This window comes from Mytilus trossulus, chromosome 13 (genome assembly GCF_036588685.1).
Source record: "Mytilus trossulus isolate FHL-02 chromosome 13, PNRI_Mtr1.1.1.hap1, whole genome shotgun sequence".
Taxonomy (NCBI): domain Eukaryota; kingdom Metazoa; phylum Mollusca; class Bivalvia; order Mytilida; family Mytilidae; genus Mytilus; species Mytilus trossulus.
In genome coordinates, this window is record NC_086385.1 from 53,794,519 (window position 1) to 53,803,916 (window position 9,398).

At 31.3% G+C, this 9,398-nt stretch overlaps 1 protein-coding gene across 1 annotated transcript; it reads left to right on the forward strand.

Moving 5' to 3' along the window:
* Nucleotides 1-5,032: 5,032 nt before the first annotated feature.
* On the forward strand, nt 5,033-8,626 carry LOC134694481 (neuronal acetylcholine receptor subunit alpha-6-like). Its single transcript, XM_063555492.1, has 4 exons — nt 5,033-5,059; nt 5,688-5,800; nt 6,737-7,269; nt 8,169-8,626. The coding sequence occupies exons 1-4, from the start codon at nt 5,033-5,035 to the stop codon at nt 8,624-8,626; spliced, it is 1,131 nt and encodes a 376-aa protein (XP_063411562.1).
* The last annotated feature ends 772 nt before the right edge of the window (nt 8,627-9,398 follow it).

Here is a 9,398-nt window from a genome sequence, read left to right on the forward strand (position 1 = left end):
TTTTCTGAACAGAATATATATTGAGCTTGATCATGTTGATCTGTAAACTTGTTACTGCTTGTCATGATCTAAAATAAATATAACTATAATAAGGGTGAGAGTTGGGATTTTCCTTACATGTCAATGATGTTTAAGCCTGCCCCTTTCTGTACATGTATGTGCCAGTCCCAAGTCCGGAACCTGTAATTTAGTGGTTCTTCTTTGTTGCTTTGTTAGTTACTTAATGATACTTGTTTTTTTTATCATTGTTCTGTTTATTAATTAGCCATTAGTTTTCTTGTTTTAATGTTTTATATACATTTGTGATCTTCCATCATGTCAATGTACAATGTACATGTAAATGTAGCTGAGTAGGTGATATTGGCTTAAACCTTTGCTTATTGTTGAAGGGTGTACGATGACCTTAAGCTGTTACTTTTCTGTCATTTGGTGTCTTGTGGAGAGTTGTCTCATTGACAATCAATTCCACATCTGTTTTATATTGTATCGTCTTGTTGTAGTTATCGATTCATATATTTTTGCCAGTTCAAGAATTACAAAAATGTATGGGAACATTTCCCTCCCCTAGCTGGAAATTCTCTGGCCCTTGTGGTTGTTTTCTATAAATTGTTATCCAGATATGTTGGAATAAGAGAAATCAACACAGTTGTTTCCTTATGATATGACGTTAAATGATATCTAATGTTAAAAGTGGGGTACAGCCACCTGCAGAATAAAAGTGTACCACAGATTAGGTATTTGGGCTTTCAGTTACTGCTAGGAAGTCTTGAAACTTGTCAGTGATTGTCCTATGTCATGTACAAATGTACATGTATGTGATAACTATTGTCCTGTGTCATACATGTACAAATGTATGTGATATTAAACTGCAAGTGTTTTGTTATCTATATATGACTGAGTTGATCATAGATAAGATACATGTAGTACAACATAAACAATGTAGTATCGGTTTGAATGATAAAAAAATATTCTTCTTGTCGCTAATTAGTGAGACTGTAAATTAGGTTTTGTTTTGATAAACTAGTAAAAAATGAGTAAAAACAATGATGTACATATACGTATGTACGTATTGTAAAACATGAAAAGTATTTTAATAAAATTGAGAATAGAAATGTGGAATGATGTAAAAGACAAAGAGACAACAAACAGACAGTTTATTTATTATATGTCTCTGTTATAATACTTAGTCTTCACGCTGAGTGGCAGCTCAGGCATGTTTAATTGCTATCAGGCCTGTAAAAATCCTATCTACAGGACAGGCCTTCAGAATCTAACTAAAAAATTTCAAAAATTGAGCTCTGTGCCTGTAGATTTAACAGTTAATTGTGAAGACTGTTAAATACTGCAAAATGAAAGGGAAAATAATTTTTCGTTTGCAGCCATATACATATTTGCCGAATTTTTCAACATTCTTTGCCATACTCTGTTCAAATAATAAACATTATGCAAGCAGACAACATATAAAAAAACAAATCAGGGCAAACAGGTACTTGGGTGAACGTGAAGTAATGAATAAATTTATGTCGAACAGAAGATGGAAGCTTTCAGTCATTGCAGATTTCTGTTTATCCCTGCACTATTTAATCATATTTTTTTAGTTACCTGAAGTATATCCTCGAGTATTTATTAATTCATAGCTCCTTGGCATTGGTTGTCTTGTTAAATTAGCTAAAACAAGTACTATTGTTGTTGACAAATTATTATCGGCTGCGTTCTTCTCTTCTTCAAAACGCGTCATAATCTGTATCTTTCAAGCGTTTTTAAAAAATCCGAATCCGGACTACAGATTGGCGGATATTTTGCTGATGTTCAAAGTATTTCTCCATGTGAAAAAAAAGGTATCCCCAATCTTGTAATATATAGTGACTATATATTAAATACAAAACAAATTCTTGGAACATATAACAAATTGTTTTGTTTTATAAGCATCCTTTACAAAGGAGCACCTCCACATGAACAACCCTTACAACCCTCAGGGACTCGGTTAGCAGATTAAAATTTTGTAAATCAATGTTTTTAATTTATTTTTTTATTATTTCCTGTCTATTTGCATTACTATGTTAACGTATTTAAAGTTGCCATCACTATTTCTTTGTTTTCTGGCAATGTGCAGTTTACTATCCATATCCATATACTTAAAAAATATGTTTTTTTAAGTATATGGATATGGATAGCAGAGACATATTATATGTCTCTGTGGATAGTAAACTGCACATTGCCAGAAAACAAAGAAATAGTGATGGCAACTTTAAATACGTTAATATAGTAATGCAAATAGACAGGAAATAATAAAAAATAAATTAAAAACATTGATTTACAAAATTTTAATCTGCTAACCGAGTCCCTGTGTTACAACCCTTTTATATGGCTTTAATTTATAAAATATAATAACTTATTTAACTATTATTTCAATTAATAACTGGGACTTTTATATTGTTTAGTATAATCACAGATAATATATATTTATAAAGATAAATGTTTATAACTTAAATTCAATGAGAAATAAACCAGCCTTGTCTAATTAGCAATCATTTACCACACAATTAGCTTTCAAATACCATGAATTAGAATACAGGGGGGGGGTCCAGAAATGTTCATAAATGGGGGCCCACTGACTCGCTAAGAGGGGGCTGCTCCAGTCACGCTTCAGTGATTTTTTACATAAGCAACCAATTATTTTCCAAAAAAGAGTCTGTCTCTAAAATAATATTTTACTGTCAGTCAATAAGTTTTCATAACACATAAAATTTGAATGGAAGTGGAAAACAATTGTCAAAGAGACAACAACCTGTCCAAATAGCAGACAATAAACAGACTAATAATTTAAGACATTATGTATATTAAAGACCATAAATTTATTCATTATAAATAAAGTTTAAAAGATAATTAAAAATTTGAAATCAGTTCTGAAGCAGATTGTATGGGAAAAGGGAGGGTGTAGGGGATTTGATTTACCACATTCCCAAGGTACCTCTTCTTTTTACAAGTCTTCTCACACTTTTTCAATATCCTTGACCCATATCCGTCAATTATTGCAACTTTATTTACTTTGCCTTTTTTTTCTGTAACTATTTTCCTACATTGATTGGAAAATAATTCCCATAAGAATGGGGACACTAAAAATTTTACATTAACCTTTTCCAGAGTAATAAGGACAATCCTAAATAAACTACTTAAAATATACCTAATATTTAATACCAAAAAATATAAAAACTAAATAAAGATAAAGCTTTTTACATGTTTTAGTTTAAATTTCCCCATTGTTTGACAAACCCGGATAACTCATCAACTCTTTAGGGAAATTGAGAAATATTTTACAGTATAAAAAACAGTATGGAATATTTGGAAAGGGTACAAACAAATAAATTGCTATCTAGTCAATACACAAACAATCCTTGATATGATATTTTTTCTTCCTTTAAATTTGGTTAAGGGATTAAGTTATTAACATTCGCCACTTTTATAATGCATGTTGAATCAGACATTTTTGATATATATAATTTGTGAAAACATAGCAGTTTTATACTGCACTTTAAATATAGAAACTTCAAAAATTAATATACATTCAAATTAATTTACATTTATTGACAAAGTATAGTACATATAAAACTCTTTTCTTAGTATGCTTACTGTTTTTATTCACATGTACTATTTAATGTTTAACTACTGTGCAGATTGAAATTGCTCACAATTTTTTTTTACCTAAATTTAATAGTTTGAGGAAAAGTTTCATGCACAGTAAAAAAAAAGGGAGATAACTCATTTTTCGGAAGTAAATGATCTATTTACAGTAACAGCTAGTACATGTAGTATCTATTTCATAAGGTGGAGTTACTTTCATTTTTTAAAAGTTTAAAAGTAAAGAAGATATTAGATGTGTGAAAGTAATTAAATTTACAAATTAATAATTATAGAAACACTACTACTAAATCAATTAGTCCATCACTATAATATATGCATCTATGAATTTGAAATTCAAATGAGAGTTACACATGTGTATACAAAATTCCATTTTTGTGATTCTACTAGAGATAGTTAATATAAACAGTGATAAAAATATATATTTAAAGACCAACATATTTTTGTAGTTGCATTTAATTCACTATGAAGGGAGATAATTCATGCTTAAAAATGATAAATATTAACCATTAACATTGGTTCTATGTCCTTCTTTTATGTACATCTTTAGACACAAAGAATAACAGCTTTGAAATGATTCACTTCTTCAAAATTGAAATGAACAATAGTATGTGTAAATTTCATGTGAATTTGTTTTCATTTATATATTGCAAAAAACTAACTCAATAAATTCAAATTTCTCTTATGAACTCATGGTTTAATTCAGATAAAATGAAACATAAATTTCACAGGGGTTTTGATTCATGTTTATTTCTGATGAAATTGTTCACATGAATTTAATGTGAAATTTTTCACATGAATTTAACATGATTTTTTTAACGTGAATTTAACGTGAAATATTCCACGTGAATTTCACGTGAAAATATAAATTTTGAAATTAAATTGAGATTCCAAGCAAATATATGATACATAAATACAAGGTATGAGATGTTGACAAAATTTTTGATTTTCATTTAATTTTTTATAACTTAGAAACCATTTATATTTTTTCACGTGAAATTCACGTGAAAATTTTACGTGAAATTCATGTGAAATAATTTCACATGAAATTCATGTGAAAATTTAATGTGAATTTCACGTGAAATCTCTTCACATGAAATTCACGTGAAAAGTTAACGTGAATTTCACGTGAAATCACTTCACGTGAAATTCATGTGAAATTCACGTGAAATTAATGTGAAATTCATGTGAAATTCACGTGAAATGAGATTCACGTGAAATTCACGTGAGCAAAATTTGGCTGTGTAGACGAAAGGATAACAAACATTCATAATAAAACAATGCATAACGCTAAAGACTGTGCAAAATGAACAACACAACATACCGGGAATGAACTCATCTTTTATATGACTTTAAAATATTATTCCTTTTTCAGAGCATAAAAGATCAAACAATGTCGATGACTGGATATTTTCAATTGGTAAGTTTTCATAAATACTTGTGGAGAGTTGTCTCATTGACAATCATAGCACATCTTCATCTTTTGTATTGTAAAATTTAGAAACATTTGGTAAGTTTTCATAACTATTTAATAGGTTGTCTAACATAATATTTTAGAAAAGTTAGTAAATTATTTCAATTACTTGGTCAGTTGTCACGATTACTTGGTTTGTTGTCACGATTCCTTTGTCTGTTGTCACAATTACTTGGCCAGTTGTCACGATTACTTGGTCAGTTGTCATGATAATTTGGTCATTTGTCACGATTACTTCGTCAGTTGTCATGATTACTTGGTCATTTGTCTAGATTACTTAGTAAGTTGTTTTAAATACTTGATCAGTTGTCATGAATACAGGGCAAGTTGTGTACACTACCTTGAACATTTTAATTCAACGACTGATTACAAACTAGTAACTCTTGAGGTAATGTGCGGTGATACAATTGACAACGTTGGATCAACACATTACAACTTACAACCCTCATGGAATCCATACAAAAAAAATGACATCCCTTTCACGGATTTTTTTTATGACGTTGTTCTCATTGTGATGATAAATATCATAACCCTAATTGTATCTTCTACTGTCACATGTTATTTTTTATTACAGCATTGGAACGAAGAAAGATTAGCCTGGGATACTGACCCTACATATAATACAATACCTTATATCTTCAGTACATCTGCATACACATGGCGGCCAACATTATTTATAGCGAATTCGTGAGTAAATATTTCTTTAAACTTAGATATATGCAAACGCCTGCATGTAATGAATTGCTTGAATTATTAGCTACATAGTGTGATAGTGACCTAATACGGTATATATTATGCCTGGGATAAGACAATCCTTTATGAAATTGATGAAAATGACCACATAATTGATATTCATGTCCTCACCGAAGTGTTTACTACATTGGCTGGTGATACTCTCGGAGAAGAAAACGTCTACCAGCAGTGACAAAGGACCACTGATGTTAATAGTCATCAAAGGTACAAGGAATTATAATTTAGTACACTAGACTCACGTTTCGTTTACATACGAAAATGACCACATAATTGATATTATTGTCAAAACCGAAATGTTGACTACTGGGCTGGTGATACCCTCAGGGACGAAACGTCCATCAGCAGTGGCATCGAACCTGTGCGCACTTAAATGACAGATGCAACAATTAAAATGAGAAAAAAAGGACCTGGTTTATGTACAAATCAAATGCAAGAAAGATACGAATATTGCATATATATTTTTATGGATATGTGTGCATTCATACAGGAGGGTCTAGGTTAGGTTTACAAGAAAGAAAATAGAAACCAAAATTTAAAGAAAATTAAAACTAAATCAAACAAACAAAAACTGAATATGGAGGGGAAGGGATTGGCTTTAATATAAAGAAAACATCTAAACCAATACAAGATGGAATAATACTCTATGATACATGTTCAAGCTTTATAACATAAATGAAAACCAAACATGACTGGTTGTAGCCATGCAACAATAACCACTATTGGACTACGGGTTCCGGATTCTTTACCGATACACGAAGAACACAACGTTTACACAATATAAGTGTTTATGATACTTGTACCAATATGTATACGATGCTTTTCATTCTGGTCGAGTTAACTTTTAAGTTTTCGATAATGTTTTCTTTGCAGAGTTGGAGACCTTGGTATTATAGACGATGATGTCAATATGATGAGAATATTGATGGAAGGCGTGGTCAATTGGGCACAGATGAGGATGATAACAACACATTGTGATAGTGACATCACATATTATCCTTTTGATGCACAGAAATGTTCCATTGTTATATCTAGTTGGTCTTATTCAAATAACGAAGTCACTATTTTATTTGACACTAACCCAGTTATAATGGATTTCTTCAGTGAGAATGGGGAATGGGTTTATGCTGGTTACGAAACTTCCGTCTACACTGAGTATAGAGGTGATCAAATTCCTTTCGATATGGCTAAACTACAATTTAAATTTGTTCGTCGACCTGGTTTTATAGCAATGAACATTATATTACCAGTGATTGGATTGGCGATTCTGACTAGTTTTGTGTTCAAGGTAGAAGTTAATTCCGGAAAGATTGGATATTGTTTGACTGTGATGTTGGCGTACGCCGTTTACCTCACTTTAGTTGCGGATAATATGCCGACAACGTCGGTAAATATATCTGTTCTCAGTAAGTTGATTTAACTATGCTCATGTAAAACGGTTGGAGTTACTTTTACTCGTATTGGCTGTAACTGTACAAATACACTTCATATACATATCTAAATTTATAAACATGATAAATAAGTTGCATAGCAATAAAAAAAATCTTTAATATTCGTTCAATACCACTTTTTATGGGTACAGGGGAACCACGAATTCAAATTAATTGTTCAACGAAATACAGATTTTTCTAAAGGAATGAATTAAGAATTTGCCAAAGCCACGAATTCCAATATCCACGAATATGCAAGTTTTCATCAGCTAGTCCGGAAAAAAATGTACCAACTAAAATAAATGAATCCAAGGTTACATTTTAATAACTTGAAGTACAGAGTGAATGTAATGTTAACTGGCAGTAACCCTAAGTCCATTTATAAGTAAAATATTTATTTTTATTTTATTAAACTCCTTCTAGTTACTAGCATTTGATCATAAACATGCTTCTGTTCAAGTTTAGTAGAAATCCAGGATAGTATGGGAAATTTATTGAAATTTAAAAACTATAACCACAGAGTGAATGTTATGTTAACTGACAAACAAAATTTATTTCTGGATATTATCTTATGATCATAAACAAGTTGCCGCCCAAGTTTGATAGAACTTTAGAATAGTTTTAGAAAGTTATTAAAATTTCAAAAACTTTAACCACAGAGTGCATATTTATGGACGCCGCCTACGACGATACCGACGACGGAATTTAGCATCACTTTTTACTCGCTTTTTCAACAAATTTCGAAGGCTCGACAAAAATTGTCAAGAACTTATGGAAAAATCTTGGCATATTCCGCTTCTGTACATCTGCCGCGAGATGTGTCAAGAACGTAACATACATTTAAATATGAGATTATAGATTGGTTTTATTTACAGGTCTTTACAATTTACTGGTGCTGATAGCTGGGATTCTCTCTATTCCAATTACTTTGTTTATACTTAGATGTCACCATAAGATCCCACAAGACCAAGTACCAAAATGGCTGTTGTCGACTACTTCCTGCTTTCAAAGGTTTCTCCGTATTTCCACTTGCTTCTGCTGCAGAAGAAAAGATGAAATATCAACAGAGGTGAAAGACTTTAAATTAAAAACCGTAAGCATCGTCAATGTAATGGAGAGCGAGACGAACACAATAAAACCACGTGATAAACTAATGATTGAGGCGAATACAATGAAACCAGGTGATAAACAGGAGCTCACATGGAGCGAAATAGTCAGAATTTGGGATGAATTCTTCTTCACCGTCTATATGGTATTTGTTATTGTCACAACAACAGTATTGATGATCACATTACTTTATGGATATTATGTTTTCGGACAAGATGAGAGTTGATCAGACTGCTTTGAGACGTGACGTCATCAATAACAATACGTCAAACAGACGTCTCTGTAAGGCATTTGAAAAGTAGGCATTCTTGAATACTATCAGTTGCTTTTTTCTGAAAGAATAAATTTTGACAACAATTTGTTTATATATTTTCATCCTGTTTATAACTGTATTTATAAAGTAAGGAGATATCGTATGGTTTTTCAATGAGACAACTATACAGCAAATACAAAATGCCGTAAATATTAGCAACTAAAGGTTATCGTATATGGCCTACATCAATGAGTAGAATAAAGGCAACAGTAGTATACCGTTGTTCGAAATTCATAAATCGACCGAAAAAAAATCCGGGTAACAAACTAAAACTGAGGAAAACACATCAAATATTATAAACCATACTTTAAAACAAGCTATAAAAGGCCCCTAATTTACAGATTGCACTTTGTAAATACAACTGTTTCGCAAACCACGCCTCTTTTGGGAAGATATTTAGTATTCATAGATATTTGTTTTGTTTACCCACTGGTGTCCATATATGATCTGTATGCCTCATGATGCCGAAGAGAGACAACTTCAGAATGTTACAAGTATAAATACACAAGTATAGCGGCGAAAATGAATTCTGAGGAAGACGGAAGTAGCCGAGGGGTATAGGAGATAATTTTATAAGAAACTTCTAAGTAAACGCGGCACAATTTAAGCCGTTAAATGCGTACTGTGGGAAATTTCATTGTCTAATTTTAAAGATTTTTTAGAATGCAGCTTACAAATTTAAGCA

What these genes read in the sequence shown, in the direction of transcription:
- LOC134694481 (XM_063555492.1), top strand. Translation starts at nt 5,033, where the DNA reads ATGTCGATGACTGGATATTTTCAATTG. An exon ending in ACATTATTTATAGCGAATTC is followed by an intron (nt 5,801 to 6,736) that starts GTGAGTAAATAT and finishes TTTTCTTTGCAG; the next exon opens with AGTTGGAGACCTTGGTATTA. An exon ending in GGTAAATATATCTGTTCTCA is followed by an intron (nt 7,270 to 8,168) that starts GTAAGTTGATTT and finishes TTTTATTTACAG; the next exon opens with GTCTTTACAATTTACTGGTG.